The sequence below is a fragment of the Balaenoptera acutorostrata genome, chromosome 2 (genome assembly GCF_949987535.1).
Source record: "Balaenoptera acutorostrata chromosome 2, mBalAcu1.1, whole genome shotgun sequence".
Lineage (NCBI taxonomy): Eukaryota > Metazoa > Chordata > Mammalia > Artiodactyla > Balaenopteridae > Balaenoptera > Balaenoptera acutorostrata.
The window spans coordinates 81972107-81983779 of NC_080065.1; the positions used below are offsets into that span (position 1 = coordinate 81972107).

The window sequence follows — 11673 nt, forward strand, 5'->3', positions numbered from 1 at the left end:
TTACCTTTACTACCATAATATTCTTAAAAGATTACTTTTTTTTCTTTTTCCATCTGACCAACTTTGTGCCATAGTTACAAATTGCATAGCTAATAGTAGTAACATAGTATATAGAAATCATAGAAAATAACTATATCATAGAAACATGGCCTTATTCGACAAAGCATTCCCTTTAAAATCCTTTTAAAAGAGCACATGAGAAAATAAAAGTGAAAGTGCTTTGTGAAGGGCACTCTCAGTTAACCTGACCTGAATTCTCTATAAAGTTTCCCTCCCATCAACACTGCACCTGCAATGTCACTCTTAACCTAAATTTTGCATGTTTTTAGGGACAATTTTTTTCTTTGACTATAAATGAATTGTTACTTGAACCAAAAGCATAGGTTGGAAATGAAAAAGAAAAGTTAGCTACCTGTAGGCAATAAAACAAACAAAACAGGCAACCTGAATGTTAACTGTCAGTGAGGTAATACAAATCACAGTGAATCAATGGACTTTTCTTGTGAGTAGATACACAGGAGTTTAGACTCACCAGTGGCATGTTGGAGATGGCGAGGTGTCTTGGTTCCCTTCTGATCTTGATTGAAAAACTCGCTTTGAAAGCAGGTTCATCAAAGCAGGGAAAGGCCATTCTGGCTGCAGTCGGTTCAAACTGTGTTGATGCAAGTATCCTAAAATTATGACAAGGGAAATAAAAATACACCATGAAGCACCAGGGACTGTCAGTTAGGTGTGTGATCATTTTTTAATTCCTAAAGTTATCATAATCTTGATGAATCTCACTATTAAAAAAATTTTTATATGACAAAAGCTATCATAAACTAAAAGACAAGCAAGAAAAAATAGGGAAAATTGATTGAAAGGTATTTGACAAAAGGTTGATAACCTGAACAGATAATGAGCTCTTAAAAATATGTAAGAATTATACCCAGCAACCAAGTGGAATAGCAGGCAGAGGTCATAAATCAGCAACTCGCAAAAGAAGAACCTACAAATAGTCAATAAACACATCCAAAGCTGCACAGCTTCCTTAATGATCGATGTAATAAATTAAAGGGAAAAATCCGTTGGCGCTTTGGCTCTAAAAGGATTGCCAATACACAGTATTAGTGAGGAATATGGCAAGGGATATCAAAAGTTTGTTGACCCTTTGACTTAGCAATTTTACTTCCAGGCATTTATTCTGAAGAAATGATTTACGAAGATGCTTGCCAAATTATTGCTGATGCCAAAAAGTTGGAAACAACCTCATTTCCATCCATCGGGGATTAGTTAAATAAATCAACACACAAACATACATTTTAATAAAGTCGTTAAAATGATGTATACGGATAGTCATCCGTGTAAAATACATCTCCTCAACATATTAAAAAACTCCCTCGTGAAACAGAAAATATAACATGGTTCCATTTACATAAAATAATGTGTATGCATATCCAGAAAAAAGTCTAAAGGATATTCCCCTAAAATAGAAGCAGTAGTTATCTCTAGAGTCTATAATGAGGATACATTTTACTTTTTTAAAAATTCTTTTTGGTAGTATCTGACTTCCTTTACCTCAAAAAAATAATATGAAATCCGAAAGTAAGTTAGTATAATCTACTAACAAATGAAATTTGATTTTAAAATTGAGCATAAAATCTCCCAACATATTTTATTAAAAACAGAACTAAAGCAAGGCAGGAGAGGATCCCTGAAAAAGTTTTCACTGAGACAAAAATATTAATATTTCCTCTAATTGGCTATATGGGTTGAATTGTGTCCCCCCAAAAAGATACACTGAAGTCTTATTACCTAATGTCTGTGTAACTTTATATAGAAATAGGGTCTTTACAGATGTAATCAAGTTCAGATGAGGCCATCAGGTTGGGCCCTAATCCAACAGAATTGGTGTCCTTATAAGAAGAGGGAAATTTGGAGAATGGCCATGTGACAGGCAGGCAGAGACTGGACTGATGTTGCTGCAAAGCCAAGGAATGTCAAAGACTGATGACACCACAAGCTAGGAAGAGGCAAGGAGGGACTCAGAGACTCAGAGAGAGCGTAGGCTTCCTGACGCCTTGATTTTGGACTTCCGGCCTCCAGAACTGTGAGAGAAAAAACTTCTATTGCTTTATGCCACCCAGTTTATGCACTTTGTTAAAGCAACCCTTGGAAACTAGTACATAGGCCAAGAGAATTTAAAATATTTATTATATGCCAGAAATCTAATTAAATAAACAAATAGGTATTCCCTCTGATAGAGCTGGAGGAAAGAAAACTGGTTAAAACAGAATGAAAAAGGAGATCCCAAAAAACAGGGAAAAAACTATGAGCCATTTTTAAATCTACAAAGAGATGCAAAACAAAACCAAAGAAAGAATTCAACAATCAAGGGAATTTTAAAAGACAATCCACCTGAAGCAATAAATTTAGTGTGGGTAGCACTTGAACCTTTTAAAAAGAAAGAGAGAGAGACAAAAAATACCTCACTTCCCCTTCCTTGGTTCTGTAGGTGCTTTTATAAAATCCATGGAAACTCTCAGAAAGATTGCCAGCATAGTCAATGACAATGGTGTATGGGAGCCCAACCACCAGGGGCTCAGGAGCCAGGAATGCAATTTGCTCTTGAGGCGGGTATTCCAGGACTCTCAGCGGCTCTTCAGACTGCCTCTCACCAGCTCCCTTCCTCAGGGCGGCCTTAGATATTTGCAGGTGGTGACTATGCAGGATGATGGTACTGGTGGGCTTGCTGGCTGTGATTTCTATTTCCGTGGTTCCCCCGAAAGTCAGAGTGATGAGGTTGGCATGAATCACGAGATCGTAATGAACTGGGGTGATGTGCTCAGGAAGTCGCATTTTATTCCAAGGAAATGGTGCCCTGTTATTAGCCTTTGGAGATGTCGTTTCACTGCTCTGACACCAGGATGGAGTTGCCACAGTTAAGAGCATCAACAGTGATGAAAGCAGAAAGGACATGGTGACAAGGGGCCGTTTGATGGACAGAGATATCATCTTGCTTGAACTGCCTAGTGGCACAAAGGTGTAAAAGAAAAAAAAAAGTCACTAAAATATTATCAAGACAGCATAATTTCAGAATGTATCCATCCAGAATTAACAGATACAAACTTTCAAAAGTACTAGGTCTTTTCCTGAAAGTAAAATTACCTTCCCTATGTTAATGATTCATAAGAAGAAAGAGGTTTATGGTTAGCAACAATCACTAACACCTACTGAAAAGCATTATTTGGCTTTCAAAGTTTAAATTAACTCTTATCAGTCAGGGTTCTCTGTTGAAAGTAAGAACAAGCTCTGGCTGAGGATCCTGAGTAGCTCACTGAATGGGTCACAGGGTTGCCAGGTCATTTGGGAAACCAGGCTCATAAAACAGGCAAAAAATGGGCAGCCAGAACCACATCAGAGAAACATCAGATCAGGTGACCACCCCCTACCCACACTGGACCTTAGAAGAAGCCACCCTACTGCCTAGAGATTAGATTCTCACACCCCTGCGGCCACCAGTACAGTGAGGTCTCCACTGCCCCTGCAACGTTTTGTTGTTTCAGCAGAAGCCAGGTGTCTACTCTACCAGGCTGGGAGGTGGAGAGAGCAAGAATCTGGGCTTACAGCTTCCTCAGCGGGAGACAGGCCTTGCTTCCCACTAAGCTTACAATGCAGAGAGTTCTTAAAACACAGGAAGTATAGGAAGGAAACATATATGCTCAGTAGCAAGGTGGGGGGGGTGAAAGGCAAGTATTTGTAACAGTAAGCCTTCATAATACTGGCATCTTTGTCAAACTGTCCTGCCAAAAGCTCATTTAGTATCTATTTAGCCAGGGAAGACTTTAGAGTGACTTTTCATGATAGTTTGTGACAATCCCCTGGTTTCTCTCTTACACTCTATCCAACAAATAAGTGTTGCATGCCTGCTACCTACAAGGCTGTGTGCTGAGTACCGTGTGGGATATAAGAATATACAAGACACAAATCCCATAATCAAGGACTTCAAAATCTGGAAGGGCAGAAAACATATATACACAGAGAGTAAAACACAACAAAGTGTGGAGTGCTTTAAAAATAATAATAGGGACTTCCCTGGCAGTCCAGTGGTTAAGACTCCACGTTTCCACTGCAGGGGGCATGGGTTTGATCCCTGGTCAGGGAACTAAGATCCCACATGCCGCATAGCGTGGCCAAAAAAAAAAAAAAAAAAAATTCAAAAACAAAAAGGAAGAAGAAGAAAAGAGTGCTGAGGGAGAATGGAATGGTATTTCCAAAGGGAGAGAGTGACTTTGGCTGCAGAGTGATGCTGAGATGCCTTCATGCAAGAGCAGCATTGAGAGTGGTTTGGAAGGACGGGTCGGATTTGGAAGTGAAGGGAGGGCATCAGAGGCACTGCAGGTGGAGCAAGCCAGAGTAGGAGCTACAGCACAAAAGGAGAAAGGATAGGGCTGTTCGGGCAATCAATGTGGACAGAAGCGAACCCCAGGAGAACTTGCTGGAGAATAATTATTCACAAGGCAAGGAGGGGGGTGACTCCAAGGTTACACTCAAAGCACACCAGGAAGCACGATGCAGACCATATTTTGCACTTTATTTTAAAGGCCATGGGACATAAAAGGAATGCGAATTTTAAGGGAGTTGGCAATCCATGCCCAGAGAACCAAGCATACTTTTTTCTCTCTCTTAGACAAAGCTGCCTCTCTAATAGCAGTTGGCCAGGAGGGGATCCTGTCAGGTGAGCTCAGGTTATTGAAATGATGGTGGTACACTGGATTCTTCCTCTGTGTTAGTGGTTCTCAACTTTGGCTGCATATTAATGTCATCTAGGAAGCTCTTAGAATAACGACTGATGCTTGGATCCCTAGGTCAGGGCATCATAATTATTTTTAAACTTCCCAGAAATTCTACTGAAGTGCCAGATTTAGGAACCTCCTAGATAATCCTTGCCAAGCCATGGTCTTATCCCTTGATCCCTATGTGGGGAACACTACTTAGGGGGAATGACTGATGTGCTATCCCCACCCTTCACTCTCCATTCTGCTCCCTTCCCAAGCACACAGCTACAGGTACTTACCTCTCGCTTCCCCACAGAGTAGATCTGCAGGCTAAACAGAAAGGATGTCAGCACCATAGAGACAGTCAACCACGGAGACACCATGATCCCAGTTCAAAAGGCACCACCCAAATGAGACAGAAAAGAAACGTGAACAGGAAGAACAGGGGTTTTTGTTTTTGTGTTTCTTGGGGTTTTTTGTTTTTTGTTGCCTAGGAACCAACTAAAGGATGCTTCCAGCCATGGAGGACTGGAGTGATTTGGAAGAGAAGAATAAAGTTTAAACACCAAAATAGTAAAGAGTTCCTGCCCCTACCTCCTCAGGCAGAATCCCAGGGCAGAATGATGGATCTCCCTTGAAGTTGAGGGGCCAGAGGTAGAAAGAACTTGTGTGATGCTTCCATTTGGAACTTCTGATGGCAGTAGCTTAGTAAGTATGGCCTGCGCCCCAAGATGGCAGAGAGCACAGTGAAGGTGGCAGGTTCAGGCATGCAAGGGCTCTGGGAGTCCTCAAGGGTTCTCCAACAGCCCAAGAGATCTAAAAATTCCAACTGGTTCTGAGCTGACAGCAAGGCCCACGGGCTGCTGAAGGGGTTGACAGTGGCACCTCATAGCAAAGGCCTTGCAGTGTTGGGTCCAAGAGAGGAGGGAGCCAAAGAGATGACGGCTGTGTCTCAGAGAGGATGCAGTGCCAGGAAACCAAAATGGAACATGTGATACACACAGCAAAAATGTTGGAATTCATATACACATATATAATTATTGCTATATCAACAATATATATATTAGGTTTACAGTCAGAAAAGAAAATCTGGCTTTGAGTTCTTGCTCTGCCACCTACTATGACCTTGGGCAGGTTGTTGAATCTTGGTTCCATTGTCTTCGTGCGTAAAACGAGATAACACCTCTCTCACAGGATTGTTGTGAAAATTAAGTTAAAATATGTTCAATTACTCATTCCACAGATATTTATTGAGGGTCTATTATGTGCGAGGGTTTTGCGGGGCAGTGCAAGACAGCACAGGTCCCTGACCTCAAAGAGCATATAGTGGGGGTGGGGTGACTTTTAACAAATTTACACAAATACACACATAGATACTTACCAACCATGATTAGCTATGAAGAAAAAAGCAACACACATACTGAAAGAGAGTAACAGAGCAGACTGATGTATACTGAGGGCTCTTTGAGATGTTTAGCTGAGATTTAAAGGACAAATTCAAGTTAGCTGAGGAAAGAGGGAGACAGAGTTTTGCAAACAGAGGGAACAGCACACATACTTGCAAGCTCAGGGGCAGTAGAGAGTGCTAGTTATTTATAAAGTCAGTGAAGCTGAAGCCCAGCATGTGGCAGAAAGATGCACCTGGAGAGGTGGGCAGGGGCCAGACCACCACACACCTTCTAGGCATCTTAAGGATTTTGGATCCTATCCTAAGGGCAATGAGAAACCACTGGAATTTGAGCGAGGAGATCTAGCTAGGATCCAGTTCACACCTAAAGAAAATCACCCTTGTTGCTGTGTGGAGAGTGGAAGACTGGGAAGAAGTAAGAGTGAAGGCCAAGAGACCAGTTAGAAAGTAGTCTAGACAAAATAAGAGAGTGGTTCATACTCGGATGGTGTCAACAGAAAGAACTGGAGGCGGGGGGGTGGAGACAGAGAGATGGATGGATTCAACATCTATATTTAGGGTGGATTAGAAGTAGGGAGTGAGGGAAAGGACAGATTTATGAGGATGGCTGCCAGGTTTCTACAGTGAACTTCTGGGTAGTCACAGGTACCCTTTATTGAAATGGAGAAGGCCAGAGGTGGAAGAGATTTAAAAGGGAGAAGAGGGAATGAAGGGTTCATTTTTTAATATGTTTAATTTGTGCTGTCTATGAGATATCCAAGGGGATTTATCAAGAAGGCAGTTAAATATACACAGATTGAGGGCACAGAGATAAGGGTTTTAAAGGAATTGCCTGTACTTCACTGTACTCCTTTAAAGTTTTAAAAAGTACCTTCCTTTGGCATCTGATCTTACTAAAGCTTCTTTCACAATGTTGTGGATAAAAGTGCAGCAGTAACAGAGTACCTAACTTTACTTCACAGCCAGAAAGAGTTCAAGATACTTTAGGAACCTTACTGCCTTTGGTGATTCTGACTTTTCCCACTTACACAGGAAGTCAGGGGCAACCGGTCCTGGGCTATCTCATCCTTCCCTTCATTGGGACACTATGGAATGTGAAATCCATCATCAAGAGGTAATGGACCTTCTTCCAAAATGCTCTGAACAATGAAATTAACAAGCATTGATAACAGCTTGTCACTGCTGGTAAATAATAAAAATGTTGAATCAGTTCAATTTTTTAACATATTAGAATTTATCTATTTAGGTCCACCTGAAAATGTGCTACATATCAGAACAATTCCAACTCCGTGGAAAAAGAGACAACCCTGGCCAATTTTTTTAAGTTTTGTTTTGTTTTTTTAAGTTGTCAACTACATCCTGAATTGAGAGCAAATACTCTGGGGATTCAGTAGAAAACAGAGCATTTCTTTCTGAACCTCTCACAAAGAACCTCCATGAAAAAGGTAAGGAAGTGTCTGCACTTCTCCTTCCTCATGAAATTAACTTGCAGGCCCACCAGGCGTGTAAGACACCCAGAGAGGGAATTTTAATTTGCTCAAACAGTAGTGTTTTAACTCGATAAACCCAGGCTGAGCCAGAGAGAAGTGAGGACAGACAACTACTGACAACAAGAACAGAAGAAGGGAGAGAATTGATCTTGAGGACACTTAACTGATGTTCCCAGAACACCCCCGCGCCTGCAAGTAACCAAAGCCACGTATGTTTCTCTGACTATTATCTGCAAGGTGCCCTCCTCGGCCTAAACCCGCAATCCACCCACCAGTTCACTTGGCCCTACTCGGCAGTCCGGTGGACGCGGCGGGCAGGAACGCAGCCTCTAGGAGGAGCGCAGAAGGAGGCTCCCGCGTCCCGGCCGGGAAGTGGCACAGCCCGGGGAGCGCGTGGGGCAGGCGCACCAGCCCTGCGCCCCTGTCCCTCTCCCAGTGGAAAAGAGGGACAAGGACGCGAGCAGGACTGGGCCCGCGCCAACCCCGCCGCCCTCCCCGCGGACATGATCCCCAGCCCCACGACTCCCCCCAGCCCCACTTCGCAGCCCCCTGGTTCTCTTCCTCCCCGCGCCCCGGACCCCAGGCCTCCCCAGCACAGGGAGGATGCCTGGGCCCCGCCCTTCCCCAACCACGCAGCCCCCTCCCCGCGGGGCGCACTGGGGACGGTAGCGCTGTACCTGGGGCTCGGGGACCACGCCGCTGCTGCCTGCCTTGGCCGCCCCGGGACCGAAAGTGAAAGTGGAGCCGGAGCTGCACGCAGAAGCGCAGGGCGCGGGGTCGAGCCTCGGCAGGCGCAGGGGCGCCCCAGGCCGAGGCGGTAGCTGGGCAAGGGGAAGCCCGGTAGTGGGGACGAGCAGACATCGCTGTTCTCAAGACAGGAGTTCACAAAAGAGTGCGGCAGCAAGGGAAGCCGCAGGGTTGCACTGCTGGGGGCCCAGGCGGGGCGGAGCACCCCTTTAGGAATACAGATCATTTCCCCTGCGTGTATCTCTGGAGGGTTTTTTTGGTTTGGTTTGGTTTGGTTTTTCAATGATTAGCCTTCGGTGCAGCGGAGCTTTGGGGCTTAAGGAGTGGGCCGGTGCTCTTACAGGGCACTTCCGTGGACCGGAGCTCCCCTCTATCCCAGCCTGAGCCAGCTCAAAGCCCCTTGGACGCAAGGGGTGTCCATCATCTCACCTCCGCAAATGGGCTGAGAGCTCTCGGCCCGCCTCCGAATGAAACAGGAACCCAGAACAGTTCTTTGTTTCTGCAAAATGCTGAAGTGTCTGGGCTTTCACCTGTAGAGGGGTTCGGCTGGAGACACCGAAGAGAAAGAAGGGGAAACAGAGGCCCGGAACTGCCCCACCAATACCAAGGGACCCTTGGACCCCAAGGATTTGCTGCTCCCCACATTAAAAAATCTCCCTCCCTGCGTTTTCAAATCAAATGACCATTTCTTTGCTCCCCTTAAAACATTAAGATTGGATGAAATGTCTCAGAAAGCCCATCTTTAAACAGTTGAGGGTAAATGAGGTAACAAGCCAAGAAATATTCATACTCACGAAATGCTGCCCCAGCCCCTCTGGGATTTTTCCTCACAGTACTCCGGCTTTCTCCTCTCACTTCTTTCTCTGCTGCCTTGACTTTGAGAACCTGGGGTTCCAAGTCGCTAGAACAGTATTTCTCAGCTTTTTTACCCTCAATCTTATGCCTCCTTTTGAAAAACATAATATTTTGTTCTGCATATTCTCTCCAGTCAAGGATATTTTGTAACATAAAATTAACACCCTGTCCCCAAGCCCAACCAGAGTGGAACCAAGGGAAGTTTTTTCACTAAAATTCAATAAGAAACCAACTTTGGGATCAGGTAATTTCTGCATTTGAAATTTCTGCATGTTTGCAGGGGTGTCAGTGGACAGCTATAGCCTCCAAGGCCTCTGGGTGTCAGTGATCCCAATTTGTTCAGATGAGAGTTTCCTGTCCAATAAACTCATGCATTTCTTTGTTTTCATATTTATATTTAGAGATATGATGCTTTCCCTTCCGTTTCTAATAAGTTTAGTTTCTTTTAAAATATTTCTTGATGGTCAGGATGGAAGGAAGTGAAGGCACCGAACAGGCTGGAGGCTGCTATAAGTGACAAGTGAGAAGGCAGGAAGAGGGGAATGCCTTTACAGATACCTGGGCAGATGGGAGCCAGACTCACCCAGACTTTAGACTCATTTACAATGGCCAAGAGTCCCTCTTCAGAATCCAAGGGCACTACAAATAAAGCAATTAAAGACAGGATTTGGCAGCATTCCCTTGTAGTTTCAAAGCTCTAGCAGGGATTTGTGGGATGCAGGCCTTGGAGTGAGGACTTTAAACTTGAAGGAGTCCCACTTGTAGAGTCCGTGAGATCAAAACTTAGCAGCTACCAAGCTTAGAAATGGTACTAGAGGGAAGCAGACAGAAAGAAAGGGCATCTTGGTTTATGGATTACTTGCCAACTGTTTGATACTGTGCTAAATGCTAGTCATGTGTGTTTGTGTGTATATGTATGTATAATTTAATCTTTTCAGCAGTCAGGTAATGTAGGTATTATGCTTTATAAATGAGAAAAGTAAGAGAGGCTGTCAACTTGCTCGAAGAGAAAATAAGAAGTGAAACCTAAATGTGAGCCCTAGGTGGGTCAGTTTGACTCCAAAGTGCATGTTTTTTCCACTGACTTACACAGCTTCCTCAGCTAGCTGTTATTTACGTCCACCCCTCCTCACCTAGCCCCCAGCTTCACTTGGCACTTCTAGCTTTGCTCTCTTCCAGGCAGCCTCTAGGAATTTCCCACCCTGAACAACCTTCCTGGAGCCTCCACATTTCCTCCCAGTAGATATTTGCTTATGCTGCTGTAACTAAGACATCAGTAGTTTAAGAACACAAAGCTTTATTTCCCACTCATGGTACACAGCCATTGTCTGTAGGCAGGGTCCTCTGCCCTGCACAGCCCATCGGGGCTCAGTGTGACAGAGGATCGTCATCTTGTAGGTGCATCCATCTGAAGCTTTTGGCCTTCTTGATCACCATGCCAAGGAAGAGTAAGTCCAGAGATCATGCATCAGCCTTTTCCCACCTCAGCGCTGAATAATACACATCCCTTCCACTCACATTTCATTGTCCAGAACTAGCTACAGGGTCTTCTGCAAATGCAGGGAGAGGTTGGTAAAAACTAATACTGTCCTCCACACACTGTAGGAGGGTCAGTTGGGCCTATGCATTTCAAAAGCTTCTCAGTGTCCTTAGTCTCAGATGGGAGGTGGGAGGAGGAGGGAGTCGACCTCAGGCTTTCACCATTGCGACGCGTACAACCTTGGCTTATTAGTAATCAATTTCTTTTTTTTTTTTTTCAGATTGGATTCCAGATTTTGATCAAGTGGTGTTCAGTTTTGCTTTAAGTAATTGGATCAGTTCTGTCTTCCTTAGCTTTTGTCGATTAATGTCAGCATTTGGCTCATTTCTTCTCTTTTGCTGCCCAAGTTGCTGCCATTTTGACTATATCACCACTCTCCTTCTCGATGTAAAATCTTACCCGGAATCATGATGTAGAAAACAGACAAAGCAGGGCTGTTCTGACAAACCCACCCATTTAGTCCCTGCCAGCTGTCTCTCAACCCCATTCCCACACCTCCCCCCACACACACTGTGGGTCCCTGAGGCACCTCCACAGGCTCCTATGGCCCCAGAACTTAGTTTTTTTAAACACCACCTTAAAAAAGAAAAAAAAAAAAAAAAAGAATAGCAATGTCCTTCATGCTTGATATTCCTGTTAAAGAGGATGATACTTTTTTTTCCTACATGCCAAACTGCAAGCCAGGCCTACTTAACAAAATCTATACCATTTTATTGAACATCAGAAACAAGGAAGAAGGTATAGATGCCAAGTTAAAAGAAACACTGCTTCAAAGCAGGCCACTGACCCCACAAGAACAAATAAATTCCTCTGAAACATTGTGGTTTGAAAGCATTTACATATACTCTATCTCATTGGACTCTCAGAGTGCACTTG

The 11673-nt window shown here is 43.9% G+C and overlaps 1 protein-coding gene across 1 annotated transcript in view; it reads right to left on the minus strand.

The window, feature by feature from the left end:
• ERAP1 (endoplasmic reticulum aminopeptidase 1) overlaps window positions 1–8423 on the minus strand; it is a 32870-nt gene extending 24447 nt beyond the window's left edge. The window contains 4 exon segments of the mRNA XM_007197471.2: window positions 533–671; window positions 2468–3008; window positions 5057–5087; window positions 8333–8423. Of these exon segments, the coding sequence (XP_007197533.2) occupies window positions 533–671; window positions 2468–2994 (666 nt within the window). The 5' untranslated portion in view covers window positions 2995–3008; window positions 5057–5087; window positions 8333–8423.
• Window positions 8424–11673: the final 3250 nt, after the last annotated feature.